This window comes from Onychostoma macrolepis, chromosome 15 (genome assembly GCF_012432095.1).
Source record: "Onychostoma macrolepis isolate SWU-2019 chromosome 15, ASM1243209v1, whole genome shotgun sequence".
Taxonomy (NCBI): domain Eukaryota; kingdom Metazoa; phylum Chordata; class Actinopteri; order Cypriniformes; family Cyprinidae; genus Onychostoma; species Onychostoma macrolepis.
The window spans coordinates 26,166,316-26,184,440 of record NC_081169.1 but is presented as its reverse complement, the minus strand read 5'-3'; the positions used below and the strand labels follow the sequence as shown (position 1 = coordinate 26,184,440).

Genomic DNA, 18,125 nt, shown 5'->3' with positions numbered 1-18,125 from the left:
CATAACAATTCGAAAAACATACTCCCACACACAGGAACAAGTCTGACTAAATAATATTTTTTGAGTTTCACTTCAACTTGGAGTTCAAGTACCAGCTGTTTGTTTACCAGACATTTAACAAATCTTTATAAACGAGCAAACTGCAGATGACCTCTGGGACATAAACTTTGCCTTGTGGTCTTCAGAGTCAGTGTTTACTGAGACCCACTGAAGTGTCTTGATTGTGTTAATAATCAGAATCATAAGTTTGAGCAGTAAAAACATTTAGCAAATTCAGCGAATTCATAAAATAGAAAGATTTGTGAAGTCACATACAAAACAACCACAGCAAAATGGCAGGAGCCTTAACATTTAAAGGTAATCAGTTATCTGTACACGAAGTATTTCTATTTATTGTATGCTATTTAATGCACTAGTGCTAAATGATGCACTTTTTGGTGATAAATATTTTCCAAAAGCATATAGTGGTAAATTAATGTAGGAGTGATGTATTTCCTGTCAACAACCACAACAAACCACCACTCGGAAACATTTTGGTAAAGTGATTGTTGCCAAAACAACAAATAATTTGCAAAGAAACACACTAATTCAACTCATAACACATTCAATTTAATTATTATTACATGACTTTATAAAATAATTAATAATTATAAATACACACACACACATATATATATATATATATATACACATATACACACACACACACACACACACACACACACACATATATATATATATATATATATATATATATATATATAAATATTAAAAATTATAAATAAAAATTACACATTATCTTATTACATTACTTATTTTACAATATAAATAACAAATATTATATTTAATATTGTATTTTATAATGCAATTTTATAACATTATAAATAAAAAATATATTTTATATAACTTATGACATTTTATAACAGTATAAATAAAACGAATATCATATATTCCATTATTTACTGTATAATATTAGAAAAAATATTATAAATGTAATTGTAGCAGCCTTAAAAGAAGGTAGTCTGATACGTTTATATTTTATATTTCAGTTTTTGTTGTTAAATATTTTGCTAAAGCATATGGTGGTGAATTAATGTAGCGATGATGTATTTCCTGTAAACAAGCACAACAAATCTCAACATGGCATTATGATTGTTGCCATAACAGCAAATAATTTGAGTCTGAGGACTTGAATAGCAGTTAGCAGTTAAGAATCACAATTATGTTCATTTCAACATGACGTAAATGCTGCAATAATCGCTTTTAAATGTTAAAATAATTAAGAACAAAAGCAGCATTCCACCTCACAGCTGTTAAAGTCAGCGACAAGAGGTGTGGCGCGGTAACCTTGGTACCACGAACAACAGTAAGACGTGCTTGACAGGTGAAAGTCCAGAGACAATGAGACGTATTAATAACAAGACTCATTACCACACCCTGGAATCAAAACACACACACACACACACACACACACACACTAACTTACCCTTTCCAACTCTTGATGAGCTAATATTGCGGTCTTTTCTCTCTCAGAATTTTCCTCCACCTTCTTCAGAATATTCTGGAATTAAAAAAAGCCGTTTTGATAAAGACAGATTTAACTAATTGTATAACATTTGATTGGTTTACTCATTCCCAACACAAGTTATTCTAGACTTCTAATTGGCTGACGACGCTTACCTGAACAAGTAGCTTGAGTCGTGTGATTCGCTGGAAAGGGAGGATGAGGAAGGAGGTAAACGAGAGGCCCTTCACTTTCGGCTGATTCTCCAAAATGGACATATTCTCTCGGAAAAGAGCATTTTCTTGTCTGAAAAACACATACAGACATTTATGTAGTGTGTTAATGCAAATATAGCCTGTAATTGTAAAACAAAGAGGCAGCAATAGACAAGCTACACAAAAAGTAGCTAGCTAAAATACACACTACTCTACAGAACAAAAAAAGAAGGAGTAAGAGAGTATGCATATATGAGACAAGTAAATTTACCTACATCCAAGCTGCAGACAAGCACATCATAATGATAATAAAGCACAATGTTTGTCCCTTAAACCTTAATTTACTAAAAAGAAGTGACTCAAATGAATCATTCTTTCCCAGCTTATTGAAAAGAACTGATTCAAAAGATTCTTGAATCAGACTCTGCTTGTTCTAATTCTAAACAGCCGACAGATACAGCCGGTACAAACATCTGTATTACTGAAATAATAATGTTAATGTTGATTTAAACAAACCCCTAAACCCTTATCTACTTGGATGCATTATTATTTTAGTTTTTTCACTACTTTTACATCATGCGTTTTGTTTTTGTCGTGGAAAGGTGTGCTCAGTTTCTGTGTAATTGCTGTCAGATAAAAATCTGCTTTGCATATTGCTGTTAGATTATAAAATGTCATAACCATAAATCTTGACATCCAGATTAAACCACATTTACGGTCCAGAACCAAAAGTAAAACCACAACGAAATTGGAAATGGTTATGGTTTATAATAATAACCAGGTTAAACTCAGCACAGAACAGATATTCAAATGCAGATTGCGTACTTTATCTCTCCAAATTAATATGCATAAATGCACTTTTTTATTTTAAGTTAGTGTCATGTTCAATGGCCAGAGGCGGAATGATAAGAGCATACTACTTACTGAGTACAGTACTGTTTACATGTGGCATTTTTTATTTGATTGTATATAAAAGTGTCTAAACTTATGGCAGTCCAATCAAATAATGAGTAACTGAAGAGTTTTTAAAAATGGTTACTGATTTTCCTTCTGATTCCTTCATCGCACATCGAATGGAAGGTCAAGTAGGACATACATTGCATTGTGGGATACATTATTCTGTGTAGCGTGCTTCTAATCTGATTTACTAGATAATTCTCTGCATACAGAAACTTTGGGTAGTGTGAATAGAATAGTATGACTAGCATTTTAGTATGATAGTACATACATAGCCTAGAAAATAACAGATTTTTTGACAAATTTGTGCAGTTCAGACACTTTTCCAGCAGGTGGCCTATGATGAAAGCGGCTTAGAGTGAAGTTTAGCAATGCACTTTGATTGCACAAGAGAAATGAGTTTGGATAGCAGTATTTCCATTAAACTACTTATTCTTCATTTTGCATATGCTGCTTAAAGATAAAAATAGGTTTAATTGTTATAAATATAATTAGTATTTAGCAAGAAATTGCCTCTAGGACAACACAATGAACTACTTGAAATGATCTTAACTAGGTCACAAAGCAGGAAGACAGTTTATGAGGTTAGGGTTTATCTTTATGAACCTATGTGGATTAAAAACAACAAAACATCCTTGTTTCTGATGCACAACCTAGCTGTTGTTAGGAACATAATGCACACACACTCACAGACTGGTTTTAACCCTAATCTTAACAGGAATGGAAAGCCCAGAAACTCCTCAGGCCGATGCGCAGAAAGTCCCAAGAGCTTTATGCGCTCACAAACACGCACAAATGAAAGCACCTACACAAACCCTTCCACAACACATCAGAAGCCAACGAGAACTGAAGCCTCAGGCTAGAATCCAGGTAGACAGCTGGTCTATAGAGACATTGAACATGCATGCAGACTAGTCGATTTACACAACAAATGCACACTACTGTCCCTCCCTGTCCTGAAAACACCTCACATTTATTGTACACACCCACAATCAATAACACTCATGCAAAGCTATTGTGTGACTTCAGAAGGCTTGGAGCATGATTTATGTTGCATGAAACACTTTCACGCTATCAATAATCCAGCTTTTCAGTTCTATACGAGAAAATACAGGTTTCGTGAGGGCAAGTAAATGGTCACATGATCACTTTAATAAATGTAAAGTGTCATGGAATTTCACAAAGTGAAGGAAGCGTGGGAAGACTGCAGGTGACACGTCGATGCATTGCTGTTGTTGTTCTTTGCATGAGCCACACCCACCAGTCAAGTCAAGTCACTGTGTCACATTCAATTACAGGAGTCATCACGTACAACGTCACGCGTTTCGGTTACGACACAAACAAGGAAATACTCTTATATTCTAAAGCTTATTACGCACAAAGACAAAGAAAGCATTCCGGACCAGAACTAATCTGCATGTTAGTTTAGTTGTTCACCAGCCAAATCTAGCTGATTGATCAGCATTGTTTTCTGGTGAAGCTGGTGACCAAGGAACACTTTTTAACTAAAGATTAACTGGTAACATTTTACAAAAAAGTCTTGTTTGTTAAGACTAGTTAATGCATTTACTAACATGAACTAACAATATCATTTTAGAGCATTTATTAACCTTTGTTATTTATTAACATATGTTATGTGTTAATGTAAATATTCATGTTAGTTCATACTACATTCATTTTTTATTTAAATAATGTAGTAAATGTTGAACATTAAACATAATAAGTGCTATATAAGTATTGTCCATGTTAGCTAATATACTTAACTAATGTTAACAAATGAAACCGTATTATAAAGTGTTACCAATTCATTAAATTCTAACTAACCACACTTTCACTAGTTGATAAGTCACGGTAAATTAAGACACTTGTTTTGCATTGCAAACCTTCGGAAATGTAATGTTTAAATACGCAAATGAGACATTGTCTAAATAAATGTGCACTAATTTTGCAGAAAATTCCAGAATGGCAATTTAAACATTGGATGAAGTCATTTTCAAAATTATTTTTCATTAGAGTTACAGAGAGAACAAAAAAAATACTGTCAACAGCTAGGGGGAAAAAATGCTTTTTTCCAAGCTTTTTGGGAATAAATTGTTCTATAAATCAGTCAAATGATATATAAACAAATAAAGTGTAGTGCATGTAATGGAGATTTCTGGTTTAGTGAGAAAAAGGCCCTTTAAGAAAACGTCCTTTATATGTATTGTAACTGAAATCTACTACCTGAAAATATATTTTGGATGTTTTCTATACACTACTCTTAAAGACGGCTTATTGCGTAAGCAAAATAGCCCAAAATCTCAAAATTGGTAATAGGTAAGAAATGTTCTTACAATATACGTCGATAGTTCTTCTCCTGGTACGCCTGGTTGATGACGTAGCTGATGAAGACTTGGAAGTGGTTAACAGCGTGAAAATGAACAATGTCGCACACGTCTGATATCAGGATGGACTCTTCGATCCTGTGCTCCAGATCCATGAGGAACCTGAGGAAAATATGAGGTCAGCGCCGTTAGACAACAATATTATGGCTGTGTGACATTTTGTATATGCAATTAAGACATGTAGTTCAGTGGCAATGGGGAAACTACATACTGTTTACATTTGCATGCAAGTGTTAGCATCTAGCGAAATATATGCACAGCAAACAAACCTAACCGAAAAAGCTTGCATGGGCAATAACTTTGAAAATCCACTAGCATTAGTATACATCCGGCCAATTTTGTTGAGTGCCACTACTGATGCAGAAATTAAATATTTCTCTTTCCAGAAACTTTTGCTTGAGCTCATTAGCTTAGCTGTGCACCAACAAACACATCTTATATAAGAAAGAAACTCAAATCAATCTTGTAATCCAATGTTCTTCACTGTTCGAGAGCAGGTTTGGAAGGGCCGAGCTCCTCCTGACTCATGCGCATGAATCATCGCATTAGTGGGTGGATTTGCATGCTATAAAGCTACTGACTGGAATCAAATCGCACCAACACTTTAATTTTAGCCTGTGGGCAATAATGGGTAGAAGGGTGAATGGGAGGAAGTTTCACTTCTGAAATATGATTGAGGCAAGATTATGTGGTTTATTCATATTAACCGTTACGTGAGACAAAACAAGTTTAAACTACATAAAAAATTAGAAGGATATTTATTGGATTAGTAAAGGCAGATGACATAATATGTGACTACACATAGAAAAAGCAACTATTTTTTAATAAAAATGTATTTTTAAATATAAATTAATAAACTGATAATTAATAATTAACTAATAATAAATACATTACAAATATTCAAAATAGATATATTTTAGAAAATATTATAAATACATTTTCCCCTGGCATATTTTTATATGTAAATTTAGTTTTAAAATGCATCTTGGATATATTTGTTTTATTTGAAATACATAAATTACTAAATATTTTCAAAATATATAAGCAAATATTATGATATATGTTGATTGTTTATATAAAATGTATCCTTATAATACATATTTTTTCAAAATATATATAAATTGATACAAATGCAATGCAAATATATACATTTTTAGAAAATATTAAGAATTTTTAATATATATATATATATGTATATTAACATATTTTCCTAATTTCAATGCATCTGTCTTAAGCTGTTTTTTTGTGCATGTTTATATAAAATATTATATAAAATGTATATTTGGACATATATTTTGATTTAAAATGAAGCACAAAATATATTAACATATATGAATGTATATTCTTGATTCCTCCTGATATATTTTTGACAGCATTTTGTATATTTTAACATAAAATACATAATTTCTTGCTTAATGGGAACTAATAATGCTAATGCTGCCACCCAAACTTTATGATGAGAAAAGTCACTGTGGTCTAGAAGGTAAATGTTGCTAAACATTTTTGCCCTGTTGGCCTATTTCAGAAAATAGAAACATAGATTGGCATTGGTTCCCCCACAAACACACACCTCTCGCTTGCCTTCATGATGTCCTCAATGTTGGAGAACAGGAAGTGCATGTCAGACTGACTCAAGGTGTTGACAAGCAGAGGGTTTCGTAGAAAGTGTGTCTCCAGCAGCTCCAGGCTTTTGTAGTATGATGCCTCAGAGGTCACCAGTTCAAACATGGCCTACAGAAAGAGACAGAGACACGTTTAATTAGCATGCACTGCTGTTGCTGAGTGTTTTTGCTGTTAGCACATACCGTTCAAAATGTTATACTCTAGTCGATTCAAAGCATGCGTCTCACCTCCTGCAGTATGGTCTCCTTTGGCTCTAGTGTCTTCAGTAGTCCACTGTCTTTCACAGCCTCCAGGTTTTGCCAGAGGCTCAGTGAATGCGTGCTGTTCCTCAGCTGCAGCTGCAACGCAGGCGCAGCCGTGACCCCTGACCCTGAAGTCGGAAGCCCATCTCTCTGTCGACGCTGCTCGATTTCCTGCTGCTTCGAGGTGTCGCGGTACTCTTGATACAAAACATCTGGACACAAACATAATAGCACAGAATGATGATTCAGAAGGACAATATTTTCACACATTTAGATCTTTTATCACATGTGACAGTATAGACGTTATAGCACACTATAGCAAATGCATGTTTCTCATTCACATTTCTAAACATCCAATATGGCAGCATGAGCCTCTTACGAATTCACTGAGTTCAATGTAAGTTTGTGTGAAACCTCGCCAGGAAGCTATTTTCAATGTAGGTTTTATATAAAATATTATTATTTTAGTAGAAGCGTGTACACACACACACACACACACACATATATATATATATATATATATATATATATATATATATATATATATATACTGTATATACATACACATATAATACAATGTATTAATATTTTGAATCAACTTTTGTTTCATATACATGTATTCTCATGTCATTTAGTCATTTTATGTGCTTTCATAATTTTTATTAGTTTCTTTCATATATATATATATATATATCTTTATTCAGCTTTTATTTATTTTATTTCAGTTTTAGTAAATTTAGCCTTTCAACTTATTTTCATGTATTATATTTTTGTATTATATTGTATTATATAGTATATATATGATTTCAGCTTTATTTCAATTAACAAAAAAATGTTTAATAGTTAAAGCTGATATAATGCCACATCTACTTACAGTAAATGCACAAAGATAAAAAATTTACATTTCAATAACATATTACATTTCAGTAATACAAACTGAGGACAGTAATATCAATAATATCAGTAATATATTTATAAATAGCTCAAATCATGCTAAAAAAATATTTTCTTGAGTAAAGTGAAGGCTGGATATGACTGGATTATTTATCTCATGTGAGTTTTTGATTTTAGCAGTCGAGCATAACTCAGTCAGCAGAAATGAATCTGTGACAACAGCCCTTTGAACCTCTTTGACAAAGTTGTGTAAGCTTACTGCAGGCTCCTCGAGCTCTGAAAACATCAACTGTGTGAGCTGTGGATCAGGACTGACCTCACATTCACTCAGTCTTTACCTGTCTGCGTGTCTACATGATAACAGCAGGTGCATACTGCGTATATGTGCATGTGTGTCGGCTTCTCAAAAGGGTGCAGAGGAAAGCAGTTGCATAATGTCCTGTAGTCACATTCAACAAGACCTTCAGGTGGGTGTTCAGCACAGTCGCTTATATAACAGAAAGTGTGAGAAGAGAAGAGAAGAGAAGAGAAGAGAAGAGAAGAGAAGAGAAGAGAAGAGAAGAGAAGAGAAGAGAAGAGAAGAGAAGAGAAGAGAAGAGAAGAGAAGAGAAGAGAAGAGAAGAGAAGAGAAGAGAAGAGAAGAGAAGAGAAGAGAAGAGAAGAGAAGAGAAGAGAAGAGAAGAGAAGAGAAGAGAAGAGAAGAGAAGAGAAGAGAAGAGAAGAGAAGAGAAGAGACTAGATGAAGAAATGATAATAGATGAAAAGAGAGCAGATGAGTGAGAAGAGACGCTGCTAGACTTGAAGAGAAGAGATGATAAATGTCAAATAAAGATAGAGTATTGATAGAAATTATAAGCTAAATTTCCATTCTTATACATATTATGAATGTGCATTCCTGATTTCTTCTGAAAACGTTTTGTATAATTAAATAGAATATATTTTTTATATATATTTTGGACATATGCTTTGATTTAAAATGCATAAATTAGTAAATATATTCAAAGCGGATATATAGAGTAGGCTATATACTACAGATTTCTCCTAGTTTATTTTTGGCAGTTTTTTTAATTTATTTTTTATTTACATAAAGTGTTATATACACACACACAAATCAATATATATGTATTTAACAAATATTATACAAATATATTCCTGATTTCTCATTTTGGCGGTTTTTATATATTTACATATAATGTTGTTGTTGTTTTTTTGTTTTTTTACATTTTTTACTTACATTTTAATTCAAAATGTATATAAATTATTAAATATATTTAAAATAGATACATTTTAACATACTAGGAATATATATTCTTGATTTCTTCTGATTTTTTCTCTCTCTTTTTTGGTAATATTTTAAAATAAAATACATAATTTTGCTGTATGGGAACTGATGCAGCCACTCAAATTATGAGAAATCAAGGTGAAGAAGAAAAAATGATAATAGACAAGACATGACAACAGATGAGATGAGAAACTAGAAAATGTACCAATAGATGAGAACAATAAATGCAACAAAATGACAGGCAATGAGCAAAGAAAAGAGAAGAGCATACAACGGAGAAACAGAAGAAGAAATAAGATGTTGACAGAAGAAGCTACAAAAGAAAGAGGAGGAGAATAGAAGAAGTGGAAATAAGTGAAGAAAAGAAAGACTTGGATGCAGATACAGGAGAGAGAAATAGACAGATGATGAGAGAAATAGAGATGATATAAAATGATGTTGCGTTGGCGAAGAAAGCGGATAACTCTCTCTTGCTGTTATTCCAGCATATATTTAAAAAGACATCACCCACACACTCCACCTGCCTTCATCCTACACACACTAACTCACACTCACGTCTCGTACACATCCAGCACATCCATGCTGTAAATTCAACTGCAAATAAAGTTGCCTACACGGTTCAACTTGAGGCACAGAAATTAGCATGCATTGTTACAGCACATCGGCCTCCCTCTCTTCCTGCGTGTGTGTTTTTGTTCACTCACCGACACTCTTCACAATGTTGAGATTGCGGCAGGAATTCTCTACTGCCATCTTCTGCGGACTGTCACCATTCCTCACCAGCCTGAAAGAGAAAAAACCCTAATAATCAGTGACTAGCAGAGATAAGAGGAAATGTGTGTGTGTACCAAAATGAGAACATGTCAGCCCGCTCTCAAAACACCCTACAGCTGTTTTAAGTCCTACTTATACTTCTAAATGAGGGGAATATTGGTTCCTCACATTTTAATTCCCATTTAGCTTTATTACATTTTAACCCTGATAGACCTAAATAAGTCAAATCCATCAGCAGAGTTGTGTGGTTACTATTTGAGTCATACAGCACATGTGCCCACATGCAAACGACAAAAATGAACATACTGTACTAGCTAATGTAACTGCATAAATAAGCTATATACATGCAACTATGCATATATAAAAAAAAATATTGCATGCAAATAAATATATATTGACACATGGGTAGATAAATGACATTTTAAGCAGTAGCAGCAGATTTTTGCATAATTATTGTAAAATTATTGACACTTATGAGATCATATTGATTGAGAGACTTTATTTTACTTTAAAAAAATTATTTGTCTCACAGCAGGACAGCTTACTGTAAATAAACTGAAAAAAAGAGATTATTAAAAATTGTGAAAAATGTGCATATTCCCTTATATATATCCATATTTATTTTAATCTAAATATTCATAAATATATGAATATTTAATTATAGATAGATAGATAATTTTTTTGTTTATATATATATACACACACATACATATATTCAGTTGAAGTTATGAACTTATTTAAGTTACACACTAAAAAACAGATTTAAAATAAAAATACAAATTAACTTCTACTCTGTCTGTCTCTCTTACCGGAGTGTAATGTTGTCCGGGTCGGCAGTGGTGTGAATGTCATTGTCCTGCATGGTGCAGGCACTCGTCGTCCGTTCACTCAGCTCTTCCATTTCTTGTCTACGCGACCAACCTCCCGGCGTCGCCAACGGAGACCGAGAGCGAACTCCTCCCAGCACAGTAATCCCGTTGCTCGGCAACGAGATTCCAGAACGAGAAGGTGGACTGATAAAGATACATAAATATTGTTAATATTCAAATAATGAGAGCTTTGAAGAAATTCTTAGTCTTCTTGAAAGATCGAATCCCCACTCACAGATACGGTGTCCTCTACAAACACACACGCACATAAGTGAACCTGCATGTTGCTGACAACATGAACACAAACAGAAACACAGCCAAGCCCAAACACAAAGTCACCCACACACCTTCAGTTCTCAACTCTAAACTCTCCCACCCACACACACAGACAAACATCTCTCATCCTGAGAAAATCATACCATACAGAGTTGAATCATAAATCACATCACACAATAACTCACGCACACCTCATCACTATCACAGGCAGACAGACAGACAGGTTACAATTAAGAACAGAGACCAAGCTAAATTCAGTTAATATTTATTTTCAGATATAATAATCAAGTCTTAAATGAAAAATACACACACACACACACACACACACACATTTAAACATATATTAAAGGGGTCATCGGATGCCCATTTTCCACAAGTTGATATGATTCTTTAGGGTCTTAATTAAAAGTATGTAACATAGTTTGGTTAAAATTTCTCAATGGTAGTGTAAAACAACACCGCTTTTACCCTGTCAAAAACAGCTCTGTCTACAGCAAGCTGTTTTCTTGCGCGCCACTTTAAATGCAAATAAGCTCTGCTGACCCCGCCCCTGTCTTCAGAGCCGCTCTCTGAGAAATTCATCGTGAAACTTGCTAACTAGCACGTTATTAGGAAAGGCGAAAACTTATACTCACTTCTTCTGTAGAAGCTGGATCACAAATGATTCATGTGAGTATAAACGCATTTAGGTAGATTGGGGGCCCATTCCTTCAGAAACAAACGTAATCCTCTGCGTCTTCAGCGGCTCAGATGTCGGGAGTAAATGACGATTGCTATGTTCATTATTACATCCAACAACAGAACACCTCAATCGCTTAGGAGACATTCTTATCTACATCTGCTCCGGCGGTGAAACAATGGCGGACTGATGACAGCTCACTCAGGGAGGGGCTATGGTAAAACGCTAGTGTCAATAAAACAATCTTGGGAGGGGCCTGTCTGTGTGACATCACACAGACAGGCATCTGAGATCGACTCAATTTGAGAAAGGGGAAATGATTTAATGAGATTTAAAAAATAAAATAAAAAAAAAACACTGGGTGGATCTTTATCATTATAGGGTGGTTGTGTACACACACTGCCAACACACATTTCAGTTCAAACTGCTTGTAAAAGTGCATGTCGCATCCAATGACCCCTTTAAATAATTAATACATCACTGACTGGTTCAGTAAAACATAATGATTATATAGGCTAATATTTAACGAAATGCTCTTATGAAGATTTCATTTCTCTAGCCAAGGCTACAAAGCATTCCAAGCAGCCCACCTCTACGATCAGACTTGGTAACGTCGGACATCACCCATATATGCCAATTTGTTTACCAGGATGTTTATTTGCTCTATTACAAGTTTACCTGAAAAACTGTTAAAAAAAAAAGTAGCTATTTGAAATTGAAGACAAACACTCAATATTAATCACAATCACAGTAGGTGGTGCTTATGGAACACCTGTAATATAGCATTTCCTTGGTTACTGCTGTAAACAAAGTAGTATGATTATTAACACTAAATTAATTAGCAATATCCACCTTATTTTCAAATGGTGGGCATGACCATTTGTAAATTGTATGGGTCCAGCTTCCAGTCTCATCCACATTCTGCTTTTTTTTTTAGCTCTATAAAACAGGTTGTTTGGGTGATTGATATTGCAAACTGGTGTGTCTTATATTATTTTAATGTATTATCTTAATTATGAACACACTGGTTTGTAGTACTAACAGTTTTAGCGTTTACTGCACATTGTTATTATTCTCATTATTGCCCTACTCTGGCTAATGAACTGGAAGTCTTGACCATCCACGTTAAAGAATAAGGTGGATACGGAGGTAAGCTGTGGACACTGAATGACTTAAATAAGGTACAGTGTCATGCAAAAGTTTGGGAACCCCTTGCAGAATTTGTGAAAATGTTAATAATTTTAACAAAATAAGAGAGATCATACAAAATGCATGTTATTTTTTATTTAGTACTGTCCTGAGTAAGATACTTTCCATAAAAGATGTTTACATATACAGTAGTTCACAAGACAAAAAAAAATAGCTGAAAGTATTAAAATAACCCCATTCAAAAGTTTGGGAACCCTTGGTTTTTAATACCGTTCATGAGTCTCTTGTTTGTTCTGAATAGTTAAACTGTGCACTGTTCTTCAGAAAAATCCTCCATGTCCTGCAGATTCTTCAGTTTTCCAGCATCTTTTGCATATTTGAACCCTTTCCAGCAGTGACTGTATATTGTGAGATCCGTCTTTTCACACTGAGGACAATTGAGAGACTCAAACACAACTATTAAAAAAGGTTTAAACATTCACTGATTCTCCAGAAGGAAACACGATGCATTAAAAGCCGATGAAGATATCCAAATTTGTCTTATTTTGTTGAAATATCTTTTCTTTTTTTCATTTAGTACTGCCCTTCGGAAGCAACAGAAGATACTTACATGTTTCCCGGAAGACAAACTAAGTACAATTTACCTTGATCTTCAAATTCAAAAGGTTTTCACCCCCGGCTCTTAATGCATCGTGTTTCCTTCTGGAGAATCAGTGAATGTTTAAACCTTTTTTAATAGTTGTGTTTGAGTCTCTCAATTGTCCTCAGTGTGAAAAGACGGATCTCACAATATACAGTCACTGCTGGAAAGGGTTCAAATATGCAAAAGATGCTGGAAAACTGAAGATTCTGCAGAACCTGGAGGATTTTTCTGAAGAACAGTGCTCAGATTAACTGTTCAGAACAAACAAGGGACTCATGAACAACCATCACAAAAAAAAAAAAAGAAACAGTCTTAGATCATCCAGGTAACCACACACAGTATTAAGAACCAAGGGTTCCCAAACTTTTGAATGGGGTTATTTTAATAATTTCAGATATTATTTTGTCTTGTGGACTAAATGTAAACATCTTTTATGTCAAATATCTCACTCAGGACAGTGCTAAATAAAAAAAAAACATTAATTTTAACAAAATAAGAGAGATCATACAAAATGCCTCACATTTTCACAGATTCTGCAAGGGGGTCCCAAACTTACACATGCCACTGTAAATGTAATTCTACATGACATTTATTTACAAGCTGTTTTACTGACGTCTTTCCATTACATAAGACATGAGATGTTCATTGAAGTTTATATCATGTTATAACTAGTAGTAAAGAAGAAGGAATGTCTGTGTTTACTAGCAGTCGCACTGCTGTTTGAACTGAGGTGTTTATACAGCAATCTAGCACGCCACATCAAAGAGCATCAAAACGGCATTTATTGTTTTAATTTCCTGACAAAATGAACAGAATTTTAAAGATGAGACTTTATTTCTTATTGAAAGTAACAATATACAAAACTGGAAGTTTCAAATTAAGTTCTGCCTATTTGTTTTGTATGCATACGAACAAAATCAAAATAATTTTTTTTTGTTTGAATAGGCTACCGTTACACCCCTCACAGACAGACAGGCACCCAGATAGATAGATAGACAGACAGACAGATAGGTTTGTGTGCACTCACTGATGCGTTTTGGGAGAGGGTGGAATTCGATTCGCTGCAGAGGGGCTGAGCCTATTGCAGGAGGCGGGGTCCACTGCTGGTTTAGGAGAGGAGGTGGGGCCTGATGGAGAGAATGGGAGTGGCTTAGATTAATGAAAAATAATTGAACAGAATAAATGAGCTTGCACACATTTGAGTGGAATAGACCAAAATTGAATTGACCTAAATCCATCCTTGCATGACAGTCCCAGAGACGGCACAGTAAGAGACTACAAAAATATTCTTATAAGGAGGAAAAAAACCCCATCAGAAGTACATGGTATCAGAGTCAAGTAAAACCAATTGTTTGGCTAAAGACTATTGAAATGATGAATCTGACTGCCAGAGAAAGGACTTCATTACAGGCCAAACAACATACTGGTCATTCACTTGTTACCACACACATTCACACACAAATACACACCGACAACTCAAACACACACACACTCATGTATAAACACAGAGGGCCCATTGTGAATGCTGGCTGCGCTGCCTGAAACTTTGTGGGCACAGGAATGTGTAACTGGGGCCTCAAATGGAACTTTCAGTAATGGTGTCTGTGTGTGTGTGTGTGTGTGTGTGTGTGGCTGCCGAGAAAGTCTGTTCAGTTTCCCCCTGAATTTGTCTCCTCTGCAAATTCTGAAGTCTCACGAACAAAGGATGCATCCGAAATGCTTCATTACCTCCTTACACTGTTTCCCTGTGCTATTTGTGTTCCTGGATCGTGAGTTAACTAGGTGCGATCAGGAATATCTCACAGCATGTTTGTCAAACTCCTTAAATAAATATTGATCCATGCGTCAATAAAACTCTGTTGAGCACTTGACAGACTTGTCTAGGAATGCTGAACTTTAACTGCTATGAATTCCACTGGTGCTTTATAATGTTCTGGCCTCTTATATTAGTTGTGAACATAATATGCAAGCAGCATTATTACCATTGTTCAGGGTTGCGTAGGGTTAGGGACAAACCTCCAACACTAAGTATTAAACTTTGTAAAAAAAATTATAAAAAAGCAAATCCCTCTTTCTCTTTCATAATTTTTTTTTTTTTTGGCTTTTTTGGTTTATTTTTGTGTTTATTCATTGCATATATATTTTATATATTATTATTATTATTATATAACATGTACATTCATTGCTGATTACATCATATTAAAATATAACATTTTTGAACAGTTAATATATATATATATATTTACTAATGTTAATACTATATATTTAAAGATTTAATTGGAAATCTAACTAGCTTTTTAAAAAATATTTTTTTATTAATATATACAACAGACTTCTGTCTTGTGTCATGGGCATCTACTTCTTCATCCAGCAGATCCGAGTTCCTATATTTAGTCTATGAGAGAATGTGCACTTGACCTGAAGTTTAAACCACACCTGACTGACAAACCAACATCACGGCTCAAACTGAGGTCAGACCAAAGAATAACTAAAATACAGATTAAAAAACGAGGACAGACTAGATCGGGGTCAATTTGTCACACCACAATGTGACACTAAAGTTATTTTATGGTCACACTGCGGTTAATAATTTGCTTTAAACCCAGTTTCCAATAGTGTCACCAGATCTGGAGCAGCAATCAACAGTGAATGGGGTTGTTTTCCCAGCGGGCACTGCAATTTGAGAGAAACCTGTAATGTTGCATGCCGAGTTCAAAAAGTGTGTGTGTGCTTTGCATTGTTTGCACAAATCAGCAAAACACATGGTACACTGACTACCTATAGTACTCTCTATTGCTAGACCAAGAAGGCTAGACTGTTTAGAAAAAATAGTAAAGTTATGTAACATTCAATACTTCAGATGTGATGCATTACTGCCCTTTTATATAATACATAATCATATTTTATATAATATACACTACCAGTCAAAACTTGAACACACCTACTCAGTCTTTATTATGACTATTTTCCACATTTTTGAATAATACCAGGTTTTAAAATTAAATTATACAAAAGGAATTGTCACGTGTTCCTGTTTTCCCTTATTTGGTAGTTCCTGTTCTTATTAGTTAATTATTGGTTTATTTGTGTCAGCTGTGTTTAGTTATCTTGTTTAGATTAGTTTTTAAGTCCTGTCTGTCCCTTGTTCTGAGTTCCGGTATATATATATATATATATATATATATATATATATATATATATAAAAAACATTATTAAGGTCTAATGTTTCAAATGCTATTTTTGTATATTTTCAAACATTTTAGATTTACTGATAGTTTTATTTATTTATTTTAATTTTTTTCTGCACGTAGCATATATAGCCCAACTCGTTTTTGTTGTTGTGGATTTTCCACATAAATAAACAACAACAATGTAGGTCTTTTAAATATTAACCTTTTTTTTCCCCCCAGAGAGACTTGTTTCCTGGTTAAGGGCAACAACAACACATAGACTTTGTACAGTAAGATTGGGGGATTACCGTACAGACTGTGTACATTGCACTTAAACCTAATTTATGAGGCATTACAAAACAAACAGATTTACATTTAACATTAGCAGTGGAGTAAATCCTTTGACATCCAAAGACACATTCTCACACACACCCTCTGACTCTTCATTTTCACACCAAACTGACAGTGAATAAAAAAAGAAGTGACAAATTCCAGAACAGCACATATTCACACAGTCATATTCACTCACAAACACACACATACACGCAACAGTCACAGACAACTGCAAAAATCAAACACCACACCAGAGCGGAGAGCATGACTTATACTAAAAGATGCCGGGCAGTGCACTGTATTCTGAGTAATTGAGTCACCCATGTACTTAAAAATTTAGCAGTCTCTCAAACATACACAATAATCAGTGTAGCCTACTGTTGAATCTAAAGCTTCATATAAAAAAAAACAATAGGCCTAATTAACTGAGTTTACAGACTCAATTGAATGTGTTGTGATAAACGGCCGTACATCACAAAATAATAATAAAACATGTTTATTTTATTGAGTTGTATTCACAGGATGCACGCAACCCGACATCACATTTTGCATACTACTGTATCTTCCCTAGTTACCGAGATTAGAAAACATTCAACAACAATGTAGTAAAAAAAAATCTCATGAGTTGATTCTTTTTTGTTCATCAAAAACATTGCACAATCAGAATCCAATTCATGAAAAAAAATATATATAAAAAAACATACCCACAACTAATGTAGTGAGATTTGTAAGTTTTGTAAGATCTAAAACATACTGCGCAACCACGAGTGACTCTTATGAGCCAGATATTTTTGATTCATCAAAAACATTGTGCAATCAGGGTCCAATTCAAGAACAAATGAACATTAAATACCACATAAGTAATGTAGTTGGATTTGTGTGTATGAACTCTTTTTTTTTTGTGAATTTAAAGCATATGGTGCAACTGCAAGTGACTCCTATGAGCCAGATCTTTTAATGAATCGTTTACTAAAGACTCTCTGGTTTAATGAATCCTTGAATGAACACTTAGAGTGGTTACTGAATTTGATTCACTTAACAAATGGCATTTTATTATTTTTTATTAATGTTAATATGTTATGAGAAGCATTCAGAACTTCTCATCTCCAAACGATTTAATGTCTTCCTATG

At 34.2% G+C, this 18,125-nt stretch overlaps 1 protein-coding gene across 4 annotated transcripts in view; it reads right to left on the bottom strand.

Annotated features, from left to right (window-relative positions):
* The window catches only part of ngef (neuronal guanine nucleotide exchange factor), a 36,449-nt gene that overhangs the window by 4,994 nt on the left and 13,330 nt on the right, over window positions 1-18,125 (bottom strand). For all 4 annotated transcript variants that reach the window (XM_058799345.1, XM_058799344.1, XM_058799343.1 and 1 more), the window contains 8 exons: window positions 14,519-14,618; window positions 10,685-10,888; window positions 9,806-9,885; window positions 6,911-7,137; window positions 6,631-6,791; window positions 5,010-5,162; window positions 1,681-1,810; window positions 1,487-1,561 (listed from right to left, as the gene is read on the bottom strand). In XM_058799345.1, the coding sequence (XP_058655328.1) occupies window positions 1,487-1,561; window positions 1,681-1,810; window positions 5,010-5,162; window positions 6,631-6,791; window positions 6,911-7,137; window positions 9,806-9,885; window positions 10,685-10,888; window positions 14,519-14,618 (1,130 nt within the window). The remainder of the gene's footprint in view (window positions 1-1,486; window positions 1,562-1,680; window positions 1,811-5,009; window positions 5,163-6,630; window positions 6,792-6,910; window positions 7,138-9,805; window positions 9,886-10,684; window positions 10,889-14,518; window positions 14,619-18,125) is intronic.